The 17,922-nt window shown below is 45.3% G+C and overlaps 1 protein-coding gene across 1 annotated transcript in view; it reads left to right on the plus strand.

The window, feature by feature from the left end:
* Nucleotides 1-17,922, plus strand: part of LOC146178912 (ATP-binding cassette sub-family C member 2-like) — a 123,515-nt gene that overhangs the window by 63,368 nt on the left and 42,225 nt on the right. The window contains exons 7-11 of the mRNA XM_084578654.1: nt 739-849; nt 6,323-6,454; nt 9,003-9,165; nt 10,064-10,321; nt 15,305-15,508. Coding sequence (XP_084434780.1) covers nt 739-849; nt 6,323-6,454; nt 9,003-9,165; nt 10,064-10,321; nt 15,305-15,508 — 868 coding nt within the window. The remainder of the gene's footprint in view (nt 1-738; nt 850-6,322; nt 6,455-9,002; nt 9,166-10,063; nt 10,322-15,304; nt 15,509-17,922) is intronic.

A 17,922-nucleotide genomic window follows, 5' to 3' on the forward strand; every position in this document is an offset into this window, starting at 1 on the left:
GAGAAGGAAAGAGAGGGGGAAGAAGGAAAGAAGGATATTGACATAAAGAATAGTTGCCTTGCAGTGGCCGGTAGCTCGACTGGACGCTGCTACACTGCCTTATAAATTTCTCTTGAAAGAAATGACCCAAACCTACATCCTCTGCCTACCCACGGTGTGAGAAGATAGCAATTTTCATCTCGTTGTATAGGCTTTCCAGCCTAATTTCGATGCCCCCTCTCCCAAAACGAAACCATTCTCTCGAGAAAAGGCAGGCCACCCTACTTAGCGATGACCATAAACTCTAGAAATGGCTGTGAACCGGGTCATCGAAGCGGCGTCGGCCATTGATCCCACCCATATTCGATCATTAATAATTAACTAAATGTCTGTTCCCCCTCTCTTCCTGATATTTTTCTCACTCACAGCCCGCAGTAATGCCCCTAACAGCTGAAAGAGAGCTGAACGATGCTGAGCCATTAAGCTGTCTCTTTATAACCTTAAAGGCCGACTCCAACTCTGCAGCTCTTGCGCCGAGTTTATGAGTGCTATGAATTTGCGACGCTTCAATAAAGCCTACAAGTGAACAAAGGTAACTGATTATTACAATTTTTCTCATTTTTATGTCTCTCATCACTTGGCATATTCGCGCTATAAGGTATGATTCCTTTAGTGCTTTGATCTGGTAGTGTATATACATCTCCCGGGGCACCATTCAAAGAATGATATATCTCAATGTTTATGATAACGTTTGCGCAGGATTTTCGCGGATATAATAAGGAAAAGACCGTTGGCACAGCTACCCTTGCTACGGAGAGGTGTGAGATGCAAACCACTGGTGCAGACTCTAGCAGCCAAATTACGTGGAAGGTAAGTTCCCCCATCACGGGTTTTTCGTATTTCTCATCAGCTAAATTATCAGCTAAGACACAAAGTGTTGAGCGTTAGTAAAGGAAATATTGTCATGTCACAAATGCTCTCAGCGTCTGTGATGTGTACTGGGACCATGAAACAGTGAAACCTCTCGACTATTTTCTTAGTAGAAAACCTCCCTTACAACATAAAACCCCTTCAACTATTTCATAAGGGCGCTAAGGTTGAACCACGACTTTTCGTCTCTAGCTGTTGTGAAGCATACTTAGACCAAAGAAACATGTTCTAATGCTTCATCTATCCACCATCTATATAAGCTCTTCCTAGCGCTTCACCAATACCTAAATGCCAGCAATGAAAAACGCTCTGTCAGGGCGACGCAGTCATGACATACTATTTGCACTGCAGCGGAGGGCCATTAGAGCATTATATAAGGAAAGTTTAGACACCGTAACGTTCATGGCAGCACATAATATCCTACCTTTCCAGGATAAATATAAGCAGAAATTATCTGTGTACGTATTTTCTGAAGTGTCGAGCAATTATAATAGATTTTCTAGTCATTATCTAAATAGGGATACTGGTCACAATCTGTAGAGGACTTTCATTGTTGTAGATAAACCTCGGACTAATTATACTAAACAGACAATTGATCATCAAATCATGAAACTATGTAATAATTACCCAGACATACTTGATATCGCAAGAACAAGTAGAAGTCTGCCAACTTTCAAGCGGAGAATAAAACGTCTTTTCACTTCAATAGAAAACGAAATAGATGACTAAAGTAGATGCGAAATCGCAATGTATTGTGCTATTCCTTTACATTGTTCCAGAGTTTCATAACTGTTGTTACATTTCCTTATGTTTTGTTATTGGCACGTGTCTGAATGCGTATTTTGTACTGCGGTGATAGTTTTTAACTCGGTGTTTTTGTTTCTTGTCTTTCTTTTTACTCATGTGTAGTTATATACGGTGAAGGTTGTTGTATGTAGTTGCATGTGCACTGCCTGTACTTTGTACCCGCTGCTGTTGAGCCCAGTGGGGCCAGGACCTCGTCAGGAGACTGATTACCTCCTTTTGTCCTGCCCCACGGGCAGTACCATGTATTGCCCACACAATCACTGAATTAATAAATAAATAAATAAATATTAAATAAATAAATTAATGTTCAAACCATGTACTTCACCTCGCCATCGCGGCTGACATGTTGCTCTTCCAGGAGCCCAAACAGATTGCATAACTGGGGGCTAGGTCTGGACATGAAGGAGATGTAACAGTATCTCCCAATCCAGTTCCAATAACGTCAATGCTGTGCGAAAGGCTCTGTTGGGTTATTTTCAGGCTTCTATGCCAGTCAAGCGAAGAAAGCTGCCTAGGAATTCAGCGTGTAATCACTTTCCTAGACAGAAAGTGTTTCTGACTGATAGTGTTCAAAGTTTCTGCAGAAAGACCCTTTTCACAGCAAGTTCACATTTTATCCATCAGTGGTCAGGCGCACCATGCCTTCAGTGTTCATGGGAAGATCAGCACAGAGCTCTCAGGCGTCGCTGTCACGACAGTTCTGCAAATACCTATTGCTTTCTCTGTAAATCGTCTCGAAGTTTGCTGAGAATTGGACACAAATGTGCACCTTTATTCACAAGAAATGTTACCATGGCTTGAGGTTCGCAGTGCGTACATCCGTGAGCGCCGCCACCTGTTATCACGTGACCACTTTCACACAGACTATGCTCCACCACGCGGTGAGAGCGGTAGTTTGTACCACGTGAAAATGGCAAACAAAAGTTATAGGATGCCTTTCAACACTGACTATAAAAACGTCCCTGTTGGCATGATCGCCTCTCTCAAAATGCCACATGTAAAATGCCCTAAAACACAAGCTGTACTGTTCTTGACAGAAGTGGGGGTTCATATTCTAATTGCACATGTGTACGCACAGACACATGTTCAACATTGCTTAAACACTAGAATGCGTTTTTTTTTTCATCAATGCTTCGCCAAGATTCTCCAAACTTATACCAGTGGTTTCGATCCTCTTTCAATCCTCGAGTTGAGTCACGGCAAGAAAAGAAATTCTATTTGAAATTATTTATTCTTTCATAGTGTCCTGTTTCTCTGAGCGCAGTACAGAAAACGCGATTTTATAATACCCGTTCACTAACATATCCGCGCAATATCAGAATATGAGTCCTTTGCATACACAAATTTGCTCCAGTAGTGGCATGCCCTTACGGATGAATCATCGGTTAAAAAAAAACACGTGCACTATTTTTCGCAAACATCCATGTGCAGAAAGAGATAGCACTTGGGATTTCTGAAAAATGCAATGTCGCAAGGCGCCTTGATGTTCGACTCCAGCATTGCTGTTCTGAATGCACACCCACGCACTATCGCAGAAAGGACACACGATTACATCAAATAGCTAATTTTCGTGATTCACGCTGCTGCTGATGCATTCTTCAAAGTTGTCGATGAATGGTACTTGCCAGATTCGTTGCACAAAATTATCTTAAAAGAAATGCACTCTGGTCTGAATATCCGCCCTGTGTACCGTAACAAACGAAATATACACTGGACTAGACTATTAGTCGCCCTCTTCCTAAGATAACTGTTCTAAAAATCTGAAGAAAAAAATTCACTGAATGTCAGACGTATTCATAATCGCTCTTTCCGTGAAACCAAGGAAGCTCAACTGGTTTTGTTCACCGATGGCACAATTTAATTTCAATTTGAATTTACCTACTGCTCCTATGCCCAATGTAAACGTCACGAGGCCACAAATTGCTTATTCGGAGTTGCTAGAACTAGACAAGGATGAGTATTTCTCGCTACCTTCGTAGCGTATACGATCGTCCTTGGCACCGTCCGCTGATTTTGAAGCGAACGCTTCACTACACCATGTATCCGCCTAGGTCAACCTGTCCGGCCGATTGATCCTAAAAAAACGTGGCGTGACCTTGGCCTTATTAAGTGTAGGCGGACAATATGGATCTAGACAAGGCTCTGCAACGTGTACATTACAGGGCCGTCGCACACGGGGATCTGCAGGGCTGCTGTAGTGGACTGGACAATGAAGGTCAATGGGCTCTCCTTTCGGGCCCCGAATTCAACGCAAGCGGAGCAAGATGCAATAGCTCTCGCGTCCACGAATCCAGAATCAAGGACTTTATCACACAAGCTCGTCGGACCTGTGAACTTTATCTGGCCGGTGAAATATCACATCTTGTCTAGCAAAATTATAGGAGGGGCTGCCGCTGATATAACTCAGCCAAGCGTCGTCTGAGCTCCCGGCCTTTAGCTCCTACGTGGAAATGAGGCAGCTGGTACAGCCGCCCAAGCACTTACACACCAGACCCCTCATCATATCTCCCTTAGCTGAGAGGCTCATCAACCGCTTCTGCGGTTCCGATAAATTCTAAACCATCACTGCAACAACCACTGCCTCCCCCAGGCCCCTGCTAAGGGGCTGAATAAGGAAAAGTAGTTAACTCTGCGGCGCCTGCAGACAGGAACTCTTCTCGTCCTGCGGTACTCAAACCCTTTGATCCCAACATAGATGATGTTGCCTGTCCGCACTGTGGAGAGACCTGCAATATATATCACGTAGTTTGGAGATGTGCTCAGAATCCTCACCTTCCACTACCCCTACCCGAGAATCCTGGGAGACTGCCCTCCTCACCTGTTCCACACTGGAGGCCCGAAGGGCTCTAGTAAAGCAAGCGCGAGATGGGGCCTCGTCGTGCATGTCCGAGACTAAGAATACTGACCATTTAGCGTGGTCTTCAGAGTCTGAAACTCCCTTTTGAGCACTAAAACGTTTTCACTATCACGACGATTCCATTGTGTCCACCCAAAAATATTCTACGTCTTCCTGCCCCAAAACCTAACATGAGAAAAAGTCATTAAAAATGCGTATTGCAAATGTGGTGCTACTGGGGCTATCGCGGCTAGTTTCAATGCGAATGTTGAGCGTCCCCCTAATTTAAGCCGTCAAAGAATACATAACTATGCTTAATACAGCTTTCAAGCCAAACTTAAACCCCGGCAATTTTTATGCTAGTTTCGAAACTAATTCCTGCACCATCCATTTGGGGATTGACTTCCAAATCGACGACATCCCGCAACAAACAGTTTGCTATGATGGACGTCTTATGCGGCCAGCATGGGTGATTGCTGGCCGCCCAGCATACATCCATCTTTATGTTCCTGGAACTTTAGGTGACTTTTCTTCGGATTTTATTTTGCGTCGACACTCCACGATGATAGAAATGACGATGGACTCTACTGATTTGAGCTGTTCATTGTTGCAAAGCTCTGCTTTTCCGCGAATTACCTTTTGCATACGGGCGCCTGCTTTTCGCCACCCTGTTTTTAAAATTTGGCATATTCCAGTTCCAATGGCAATATGCCCCTTCAGTCTGTCCTTTATTTGGTTTGGTTGTGTGGTTTAACGTCCCACAGCGACTCAGACTATGAGCGACACCGTAGTGGAGGACTCCGGAGTAATCGTGACTACCTGGGGTTCTTTACCGTGCACTGACATCGGACAGAACACGGGCGCCTTGCATTTCGCCTCCATCGAAAAGCGGCCGCCGAGGCCGGAACTCGATGCCGCATCTTGGGAACAATAGTCGAGCACCCTAACTATTGCGCCACCCCGGCAGGGCAGTCCTGTATCTGTGCCCCATTCATGGTGTGGTACTAGGCACGTAATCGCCCGCGGTGAATTAACCCCTAAAGGCCCCTGTAACTTTGCGTTGTTGTGTGTTGTGTGTTTTGTTTTATGACGCATAAGCATCTAAGGCTATCATGCGCCAAACACATGATGAGATGTAACTTTGCGTATGATGACATCATGGAACTGTATTCAGTACATTATATATAAGTAAATTTGCCTGCGGACTTCTCATTTGTGGTGCAGTACAACACAACGCAACATTAATGTATAAAGGAGGTTAACTTGACGGCTTAGCTGGCTCAAGAAGAGCCACCTTTACTACCCATTAATGGTTTGTTTAGTCAAGCTTTATAAATTGTACGGCTCAATAGTTTGACACCATGTTTAGCTTTCAATTATTACTTGGCTTGTTTCCTGTGCTGAAGAGAGCGAGCCTGAATGGCGCGAAATAAGAGACTGTAAAACGTTATAGGTAAAAACGTTTTTCAGTTTTTTAAAGATTAAAAGGCTGAAATACAGCTTAACCTTCTTATGCCAAATAATAAATGCCATTATCAGTTTCCATAAGCAAAGGTAGCTCACTGCAGTCTTCTTATATGAAACCAGTTTTACATGCATATTCTATTTCGATGCGCTGTAAATGGCTTAGTTATTAGTATCAGCGACATTTGAGGTCTCCATTGGGTCACATGTGCAGATAATGCATTAGAAATACGGACGCAAATAAAGTATGATCATCGGTGTTATCAAGAGTGCACACGCTAATTATTTTGTCTTCATTATTTCCAGTCACATTCGACCCGCGCGCCGGGTTGCATTCATGGCGGCTTTCTTCAGACTTTTCTGGGTGGACTTGCTGCGGACAACTCTGTCCATTGTGGGGTACTACGCCTGCCTTTTCGCCAGGATCCCAGCCTTGGAGTGAGTGACTACCTCAAGCGATGTGCAAGTGCCACATTTTCTTTCTGCATCCAACCCTTCCGTAACACCCTGTAAACATGGCACTAATTTCTCAGCTCTATAGATCAACACTCACGGCAACGGTTCAGTGCCTTCAACGTTGGGCTGCCCATACCAAGCTCGCTGGCTTTAATCCAGGCTGTATCGGAAGCATTTCGATGCGGGTAGGTGCGAAACATATTTCTGCGCTCTGCCAGCGCATGTTAAAGATTGCCTGACGGCGTCTGCTGTGAAATAGCGCTGATGGGGTTTCTGATAGCTATTGTATCGCTCGCCGACGCTAAGTGGTGCTGGTGAAAACCTTTATGCAATGTTGGGAGCCTTAAATGATTAAATCCTAATGACGGGTCGGCTCTTGGCTGCGTGTTGTGGCCGGAAGCTGGTGCTTCCCAGCTACTTTCAAAGCCCAGTCCGTCAGCCGCTTTTGAACGGCCGGGTCAGAGCTGGACACCGCAGCCTCCCATCGCTCGAGGTCGAAGAGCTGCCAAGTGGCTGGAGGGCGGAATTCCGAGCATTTGATCATAATGTGTTAAAAATCAGCTTTAGGTGCCACACACAGGATGCACTGCAGCGAGAACAGCACTGGATGGACCAAAGCTAAGAAAGCAGAGGATGGGAATGTATGAGTCTGAAGCTGGCGCCACGTCCCCTGTCGTAGCTTAGAGATTTATGAGGAGGAGGGTAGATGGCTTGTTGATCATGGTAATGGAGAGAGATTTCGTGATAGGATACCATCCGGTCGCGAGCATCTCCCCAAGCGGTGGCCGTCCCTGCTCAGCTGACGTATCTTTGAGCAAACACGGCCGGTCTCAATGCACGCATTGAGACCGGCCGTGAAGCAAATAAGCTGCTTCGTTTCCTGGGTGACCCGTATGAGCGGGCCTCCATTTTAATTGAGTAGGGCGTTCTGGGGGGGGGGAAGGAGTCGAGGAACTGGAAGGCTGCGCCAGAAATCCGACCACGGGCGAAGTTCCGTACGGCGGATTAGTCTCTAAAGATGGTGGTGGCTCGGGTAGTAGATATGGCAAGGGCACCCGCCGCCTCCTCCGCCTCTAGGGAAGTGGAGGCAAAAATTGTACCGGCCGCGACCAGTTGCAAATAGTTGGATACAGCGCTGAGGGCGAACGCAGGGCGGGAGGGGTATGAGGCAGCGGCTACGTAAATGGTATCTGGCTGGAAGCCATAGTGTATGTGAAGAGCTGCGCGTGCCTTGCGGCGAGCGACACGGTGCTCTGGGTGCATATTATTAGGCAGAGGATGCATCTTGAGAACGCCGTATGTCGCAGGCGGAAATGCATGGTGTGTAGAGCAGTAACCGGGAGGTGAGCGATGGATGCGAGCAAGGATGTTGCGGCCGGTGAGGGTAGATGATAGTCACTCCAACTGGGCTCGCAGCAATTCGCAATAAGTAGCGCTAGCTACGCCTGACGATGCTAGAGGCTGGCAGCCATTCATATGCCTGGCACAGCAGTATCTACGACGCCCTAGGCTTCAAGAATAAAAACGATGTCAGAAATAAACGATTGAAGGACTGGACTCATATGAGCAGGGCGACCCGATATATACAAGCAAATTGAAGCTCGTAGCAGCGTGAACTCAGTGGAATACGAGTTTCGAAAAGTCAGTTATAAGATAATATGAGTGAACGTTAGGAAAAAATTATGGAAACGATTGAACAGCACTAACATGCGGGATGGAAGGGAAGCAGGCACTTGAGCTGACTTGTGGTGTAGGTGACTAGCAAGTGGAGGCCTTCTCATCCGTCCCGTTTTCAGCGGTGTTCAGTAGTGTCAGGGAATATTCCCAGGTAGTGGTGGGGCGCTCCGGTAGTAAGTAAAAGAAAGACGCGTAAAAACTCCATGTTGGGCCTTTTTGCCTGTCACGCATTGCAAACAAAGTGGTTAAGAGCCACCCAGGTGAGTCTGAACGCGAACAAACAGCGCGAAGCATTGCCGCAGCATGAGCCAATCGCACCCGCTCAACACTTTTGGCCTAGTGTGGAAACATAATACCGACTATGTGCATTGAGCTGCTGCACAGGTCGCCACGCCGGCATGCGGAGGCAAATAAAATTATTTAAAATGGGGCAGTAATACTATTTAAAACCTATTATGCAGCGGTTTGAAACAGGCGTATAAATGCTAATAACTAATAATCACGCCCAATTCATTGTGCGATGTCTACCCTCCTTCTATGGTCAACTTAACCGTATATTTACAAATATATATCCTGACTTGTTACAAAATTCTTGCGTATTCGAGAAAAGTTCCCAAATTTCAGTTTTGATGTAACTCTTGCTGATGTTTCAACCTCATCGCTTTGTCAGTCCTTGTATGTGTCCACTCTTGTTGGCCCCCCACAGTTTTTTGTTTCACCATCACTTCGCAGACTGTTCCAGTCAATGCAGGAGTGTTTTGTTTTGTTCGTTACTTCGCCATACGTTTGAACGTCTTGAGAGAGCTCAATGTCTTACATTTCGTGTAAGAGGCTAGGTGCTCTCCTCTTGCAGGTTACTGATAAACAGCTACGGTGGTCCAGGCATGGAGGCCGCTATCCTTCTGTTTACCGCAACCACTGTATTCGAACTGCTGATAACGTCCTACCAACTGGACCTCCTGTGCATTCTCGCCTGTAGAGTGCGCTCCTTGCTTCAAGGCCTCGTATTCCAAAAGGTACGCACTACACATATGACTGAGGCGTCGTTTCCTGCACTGGGTTTCCGCGCCTTGCCGAACTGTTTCCTATATAGTCTTCAATACATTAATTTTGCCCATCTACCCGTTTTGGTTTGACTTTAGAACTTAACAGCGTTGAAGGTTCGATTCTTAAGAAAACTGCGCGGAGTCAGCGCGACCGCTGTCATAGAAAATTAGCGGCCATGCCTCTGGTAGGAGATGGCTAGAAGGTGACATGAGCGGACATTGATTGGTCGACAGCTTGTGTGACGTCACGAGATCATGTGACGTGCCGCGTACTAAAAGGGGGCTTTATATCAGAGTTGGGTAGTATTTAATGCAATATTCAGCTTACGACTGTATCCGAGTGAGAGTGTGCGAGATTACAGAGGCAAACATTTTGGGACTAGTGATCAGGCGAGTAGCGGAATGAATGGACGCTAACGAGGATCGATAAGGGGCGCCAAGAAACGGCAGCCATTAACGCTTTCGCGCCATACCCTTAAAGCAGAGCCTAATTATCCCCCAATTAGATTGACAATCATGCTACGCAGCGCAAGCGGAATTTCTTGCCGACAGAGATAACTTAACACACAATAACAGGTGACCTCCTGTCAGTTGGTCCACGTATATTAATAAAAAAATTATTAGCGCTGCAAACACTTGACCCCAAGGAAGGCAACAGCAATAAACTATAAATGATAAAACAGAAAAATAGGTACCATCAAAGCATGTTTGTAATGCGGAATAGAGGAAAGTATTTCAGTGCATAAAATACAAATAAAAACTTTAAAACTGCAAATGACAGGTTTGTATAAAGAGAAAATACGAGCATAGAATTATGAAATTTATATTCGAAGCAGCGCGGTGGCATCAACAATGGCTGTCTTTCCAGGCGACGGCCATGTCGGCCCTCACCAGGGCGCGCTATCCGGTGGGCCACATAAACTCGCTTCTGGGCGTCGACTGCTGGCGTGTCTGCGTCTGCTCGTTCCCCGTTCCCTTGACTCTGTTCGGTGCCCTACTTCTCCCCTTCGTCTTCTGGATGCTCGCTGCACGCGCTGGCGTCGGACCGTCCCTCTGCTGCGCAGCATGGGCCCTGTTGGTGCTCTGCCTGCCCCTGCTTTGCACTTTCATCCAGAACTGGATCTGGGTAAGTGCGGCTTCCAGCAACACGCATCTGACATCACCACGAGGCTTATAGATGTCTTAATTGTGCACCGGAATATCAGGCTCGCTGTTTCCGGCGAGGTTTTTATATGAAACGCCTGGCGAGATTAGACTTTTCTTTATCCGCACGCTGCTGTCACTGTATGCTGCTCCTGAATGCTGGCACAGCTTTTCGCGGAAAGCCTTTCCTACAGACTCGGCCCTAATTCGAGGGACGCGGCAAAGGCAATAGCGACTCCCCCCCCCCCCCCACCCCCACACCCCCTGTATCCACTGTTAATAAAGAAATTCGAAGGAGCAAGGAGCAAGGTTAACACCCAGGTAAAAGTTATACTTCTGTCTTCCTCCCGACTAGTTTCCCCATGCGTAACCTAGTACTTGTTGTGTTCACCCTGCTTGTTAATTAACGCCACATGCATAGCCTTCAAAGTGACGAATTCTTAAAAATCATCAGAGTTCAGCCCTGCTTACACCAGGCATCAAGGGATAGCTGTACGGCGATAGATAACTTTTCAGATTCTCAAGGTCGAAACCTTTTCAATAGTATGCGACTTGACGTTGTAACGTAAAGTAAAATGTTTTTTCACGACTGCTAATTAACGATAGCGATTCGTGCTTGTAATTAGTGAAGTGCAATCGTACTCGATAAAAGCTTTCCAGCATCATATAAATCAATGCTGTAGCGCAATGTTCTATATTTAATCACAATTAACTAAAAAAGGGGTAATTAACGATTAGTTACCATTATCCCAAGGCACTCTTTCTCGACATAAGCTGCCTAATGGCATGTGATTTGATTATTTAGTGTGAATTTCATGTTTTGGCCACAGTTAACTGACTGTAATTAAGAACTAGTGCAGTGCAATTAATATTAACAGAAGCTATCCAATTATGTATGAGTGATGATGTACCATAAAGTTGAATGTTAATCTCAATTATTTGATTATACGAATTAATTACGACGCCGTAAGTTGTTCAATTAGTCATATGGTCATAGACGTTCAATGAGTCATGTGGTCTTGTACCAGTACACCATAACACACTATGCCAAACGAAACTTGCTAGTAGGCAGGCTAAGACCCAGTTTAAACTTGGCGAAGCTCGAATGTCAGTTTGACGGAACGTGGCGCGTTCCGGGTATAGAATATAGAACTATTGCCCTAATATCCTAGAATAGAACTATTGCCCTAATATCCAGCAATGCTAACTTTTAGAAAGAAACATCCGAGAATTCACGACTGCAGTGCCTCAAGCAAGTCAGCCGTATCTTGTGTAAAATCTGATGAAAAGACTTAACTAGAATAAAGTACTGGATTTCAACATCAAGGGTATAGTTTATTGGCTTGCCATGAGTCGAAACACCTAGCCAATGTGTTTTCAGCAGAATCTCCTCTGTGAACATTTTAGAGTGGTATATAACAGAGTATGCAAACATTGCAAAATAGTAAACAATTTTGCGCCAAAATAGAACACAATGGACAGAGAAGACGCATAACACCTTTGAGCTTAGCGCTCGTCAAGCGTTTAATGTGTTCTTTTCTGTTCATTGTGTTCTATTTTTGCGGTAATTTTTTTTTTACTTAATGGATCCCCAACTAGCCCGGCAACATATACTCCTCAACTGCAATATCGTGAGCACGTCCATTTCCTTTTTGTTCCGGCTGCTGTGGCAAGCTACGACTACTAGATGCATGCGTGGATAGCTGAATTCTTAGATGTCAGTTTCCTGTCACTTTGCTAAGAGCATAAAAATTATCTCAACGGTTGTTTTTTTCTAACGGTGTGGAGGTGACGTTGCGGATGTTAACGGGAATATCATTTTTGTTAATTTATATTACCGTTCTACACAGCAATGCACAGCTCTTTGTTTAATTACAAGGTTCAATATTTCTGTTCAATATTCTGCATGCAATACTAATAGTTTTATTAAATATGTGGAATATTTGTGCGAATCAGCGTCCGTTGTATGCAGAGCAAAAAGGAACTCATAGCAACTTCATTGTTCATCGGGCGACCAATAGAAAACTTAAAATTTGCCATCTTCCTCACACTCAGAGCCCCGTAGAGAAACTTTGTTACAATGAATGTTTATCGGTATTTTTGTTGACACATTTACAGGCACACAGGGGCTGCTGCTTCCGCTTTAAGTCGGTCTCATGCCGCAAATATGTAGGGTACAACCTGATGTTATCTCGTGGTACATCAATTGCTTTTTGCTGACAAAAATCTACTGTTTTTACTTCAAAATGTATGTGTTGAAAACTTGGCTATATTGTAGTCACGTGACAAGACACAGAGAGAGAAACTACATTAATAAGCACCAAAGTTTTCAGCGCAGGCCGCTACGACTTAGTGTGACCCGTACAGATGTGACGTCCAAGGCCCAGCATGGTAGTGGTCTCTACGTTATTCCGTCTTGCTTTATTAGCATTTCTTTCCAGATTTCCTGCACAACGATGCGGGATTGAATCCCGGCCTCGGCGGCCGCTTTTCGTGGCTGTAAGAAGAAAGGAAAAAAAATGCACGGGCCTGCTACAAGCTCTATAGCTGAGCCACCTCCGCTGCCTCGTGCGTACAGAAGAAAAAAAAATGCTAGAGGTGAAAAGCAAGGCGCCCGTGCGCTGTGAGATGTCAACGCACGTTAAAGAATCTAATATGCTTGAATACACCGGAGCCCTAGACTACGATGTCTCTAATACTCTGAGTCGCTTTGGGACGTTAAACTCCAGAAACCAACCAAAATGTCCAGTTTTCCTCGGAACGGGCTGGGGTGACAAGAACTTGCTGAGACGCTAATATCACTGTTGGTGCCGCAAGCAACGATCAAGACTGAAGGCCAGAACGGGTGCGAACGCTCGCGCTAAGTGTAAAATTTCCTGCAATCTGTATAGGCAGCATCGTCAACGAAGCATCGCCTACCGGCTCACCAACCACGTTTACCGGGATCTCAGAAAACGAATTCGGTTTGCAAATACCGGGTTCTCTTCCACATCGACCAGCCTAGACACCTGCAAACGTTTCTCTTCTGGCGTCCACGGTGACCATAGAGTTTCTTACTCTTATCTAGAGGGAAAGCTGTGCTGCTATCTTTCGGAGTTTACATGGAAATTTCCTGACGATAGGTTCAGCCACCATGTGCGCTCAACGCATCATGGGCCCGAGAGCTACCGAGTGCAGAACTACAACTTTTCGCCAAAAGTAATGCAAAGCTAAACGTTGTTCTACCATAAACAATGTTCTAACAGTCAATTTTATGACTGACTATAAATTGAAAAAAGAGAGAGGAACAGCATGGTCAGTGTGAAATTTATCTAATATAAGTGATAGCTCTTACTTCTATTGGATTAGTTTTTAGCAGCATAAATACCAATATTTTGCGCTTAATAGGCACACTTTGAAAAAAAGAAATGCTTTGGAAATACTTATGGTTGCGCAATCGCTTAAGGAAGTTTTTAGTGCCTTTCGGGAAACAGAAACCTTTTATTGGCGACGTCTGCTTTTGCGCCTTCGCTACTATGGCTTTTGCGGTCTATGTACGCACCTCGAAATGATGATGATTATGATTAAAAAGAAACAACATAGTAACGCCACTCCGCGCACTCCAGAAAACCGACTTTCTTGCACCAAGAAGCGCACCGGCCCATTATCCTTAGAACGCCCATGGTGGCTGAAGTGCAGCGCCCTCAGCTTTCCCTCTAGTTAAGAGTATAAGAAACTCTATCACGGTGACCACGCAGGCTGCCCTAAATAAATATGTCGCTGAAATTAAATCTATATGACCGAGGATAGCAAAAACCATAAGAATTATATTGCCTTTATTGTCTGTTTCTATGCTTGCTCTTTAAAACCAAACACACGCATTTTGCTGTGTTGCAAAAGGCAGAAAATTCATTAAAATGACGTGAATTTTTGCTATGACAAATAAAATGTAAAAGACGGCGGTTTTTTTTCTTCGTCTTTGTAAAAAAGCACCACCCCTTTACTACACGGACGGAGAAAGACGGACAAGACAGCTTTGACTTCAACTGGTTATTTTATTGCAAAGCAACACAAAATATGTAGAAAAAATGAGCGACGAACCATGGAGAACAGCTGATGGGTTTGCATACGACAGAAAGATAGCAAAGGTTTCATTGTATTTCATCATATTTGCTTCAGTATCAGACATATTCTCAAGACATCTGTCGCAAAATGACCGCCAATGTACGCAATTGAATGGCAGTGCAGCCTGTCCCCACAGATCCACGTGTCTAAGCTTTCTAATGGTAATTCTAGCTTTCTCGCAAAAAGTGCCGGTGACGGTGCTATTCGAGTTTTATTATTGCAGTCTCCTCTTGCTAATAAAGGCTGCAAATGCAAAACGTAACTACTATTCATTGCTACGGGACGCAGGTCATCTATAAAACAAAATAGCGAACAAATCTCAATTCCGTATTTTCGTCTTCTTTATGATGTGTACGACATTACTCTAATTGGACCACCATGTGGCAATCGCTTACGACCGATATATATCTTAATTCTTGTTCCGTTTCTTCAGCCAAATGATTGTCATGACTGCAACGATCCGTATAGCTCTCGCGCATCGTGAACAGAAAATTTCCGACATAATCACTCTTGATTCGTTCATGTCGTTCTTGCTCTTGAAGCTAACTTTGTTTTAGCGCTGTGATGAATAAAAGTATCAAAGCAGCGATCATAACAGTTATTATTGTATTCCTTACGTATCCTATTCCGATTTTGACGTCGCAGTCAGCGCCGCTCGGCTGTTGAAAGCAAAGGCGAAAGAGATGACCAAGAAATTGATTTTAAAATATTCAGCACTTGTAGGCGAATACCACATCCCGGTCTGTGTACGCTTCGTTACAAATCAGAAAGCAGTCAAGCGAACATTAGTCACATATACTTTTTTTAAATTAACAACTCTGTGTTCCATTTACTAACCTCGTTCTCTCCTGTCTTCTTGCAGGACAATGCAACTCGAGCTCGCGACGAGCGTCTCAAGGCCACAACCGACCTCCTCTCGGTGATACGCGTCGTGAAGATGTATGCATGGGAAGACGCCCTGCAGGAGCGTGTGCTGCGCTACAGAGACAACGAGCTCAAGTGGCTCTTCAGAGTAAATCTTCTGGACGCCATATTGGACAGCGTCTACTCAGCCACCAGCTCAGTGGTGCGTGGGTGGATCAATACGCTAAGCATCAGCTGCGCAAACACCACTGCAAATGTTTCTGATGCTGCCTGCCTGTTTTGGGGTTTTAACAAACGCGGCGAGAAGCTATATTTTAAGGCGATAGCTGTTTAATGGCTCATGTTCGCGGATCGTGTCCGCCCGTCAGTCCATCCGTGACGCTTTTGTTATGTAGGAGGTGGTAACTGGCAGCTTGGCCGAGCACTAACTAGACGTAGAACTAGGGTCTCTCCTTTCGTATGGGAGATTCATACCAAAATTAGCCTGTCAAGACACTTTCATTCCCGTCATCCCTGGGTCACGCAGACACGTTCATACGGCTCGGTTAAAGCGGGCTTTGAATGTGGGCTGATAGCTTACACTATTCTTAGCAGAAGGTGGGGGCGAAAACAGTGACAGAGGTGCCGTAGTGGAGGGCTTCGGACCATCGCGCGATAGAGGTTTTCGCTTCATCGCTGTTTAGTGATTCAAAGTAACCCCTAAATTTTTTTGCTTCCCCGTTCAAGCCTCATCATCAGAGACAGGAAAGCGGTCCCGACATGTCATTGCGTTTGTTCAAATTGTGGAAACAGCTGATTCAGTGCAAAAAAAATGGACGTCTTAGCATGCTTCACATAAGAAATTTTATTGCCTTGTCGGGTACCGCGTCTCTACCTGTCACAAGAGGCTATGGCGGATACCGTGATGAAGGGATCCAGAATGATTTCGAATATGCGAGGTTCTATTACTATGCATTATTGTCGGGGTTTTATTACCTCAATTAGCGTTTACCAACGACCAGAAAAAAATGTAGCCGATTGAAGTAAACTTGGTAATCACGAAGTACGTGCAAAAGCACGTAATGATTCGAAGCGCTTTCATTTCGGTGCTGTGTTTTTAACGTAAACCTTCGGGCAAATATCGAAGAAATTGGTTGCTAGGAACCTGAGGAGTAGGCCACTATAAAATAGATGGGCCGCTTAATACACCTTGAGGGCAGTGCGACAGCGGCAGTACTCATGGAGGTCGCCGAAGCCCACAAGCAATGTACAGCGCGAGAGAGTGAGGTTAACCACGCGGGATGATTGACTGCGACGAGCGCTATAAGCTTCCCTACTCGCTTCCTTCGGAAAACTCCTTGGTTCGAATCCGCTTATCTCCCACGGATCTTTTTTTCACCCCGTGCTCGGCAGCGGTTGTTGCTATGCTAAGCTGGTGAATTGCAACCTCAAAGTAATGCAAGGCACAATATTATTGGTTGAGTAGAGAGCCTTAGTAGTCTTTTGACACTAAAAAATGAGTCGATGCTAAGGCAGCGATCGATCATCGAGAGTTCGAACGATCTACTCTTGAAGCATTCATTTGTCTGGATCATCGGAAGCTGCCCGCTGGTGGCGATATAACGTTGATGCACACGGTCGCCTGCCTAGCACCCCTTCCTCTTCGCGTGGCAGCAAGGAGGAGGAGGAAACTTTATTGAGGAGAAATTGATGTGTTCTTTGTTCGTGGGAGGATGCTTCTCAAGTCGCCCCAGGGGTGGTCGTCGCTCGATGGCACTCAACGACCTCCTTAGCCCAGGCCGTGATGGCGTGTTGCCGGCCTGGATCAGAGCTAAGCAATGCGGTCTCCCACTTTTCCGAATTGGTAATCTTCAGGCCCTCCGGCGATTGCACGTTTTCACATTTAAACATGATGTGCTCTAGATCTGGCCCGAGAAGCGAAGTGTGCGGTCGTTTTGTACATCCCGCTTGGGCAGACAACGCACAACGAAATCTATTGGAATACAGGTATCGCCATCTAGTGAATAGATTCTGTACTAATCTGGCATGACAACTTTATGTCCAAGGTTACCCGGTGTATGGCCACCTTCGCTACATTCGGTATTCAGTTCAGTTCAGGCGTTTAGTCGTGTCCGACTCTTCGTGACCCTATGGACCATGTCACGCCACGCTTTCCGGTCTCTCACTATCTTCTTAACATCACATAGCTTCATCTGCAATGCCTCAAGAATGCCATCTAACCATCGCGTTCGCTGCCTACCCCTTCTCCGGCGACCCTCAACCTTTCCCAACATCAAATCTTTCTCCAGCGACTCCTCTCTTCTCATCAGATGACCAAAGTAGCTGAGCTTTAACTATAGAATTTGACCCTCCAATGAGCAGTCAGGGTTTATGGTCGACAATATCGACTGATTTGATCTTCTGGCAGTCCAAGGAACTCTTAAGAGTCTTCGCCAGCACCACAATTCAAACGCGTCAATTCTTCGGCGGTCAGCCTTTTTCAAGTCCAACTCTCGCATCCATACATCACAACTGGAAAGACCATTGCACGGGTTATACGGATCTTGGTTGGCAGACTAATGTCTCTGCTCTTTACTAGGCGGTCAAGGCTAACCATTGCTCTCTTTCCCAGAAGCA

This window comes from Amblyomma maculatum, chromosome 9 (assembly GCF_055883805.1).
Source record: "Amblyomma maculatum isolate TAMU_Amacu chromosome 9, ASM5588380v1, whole genome shotgun sequence".
NCBI lineage: Eukaryota > Metazoa > Arthropoda > Arachnida > Ixodida > Ixodidae > Amblyomma > Amblyomma maculatum.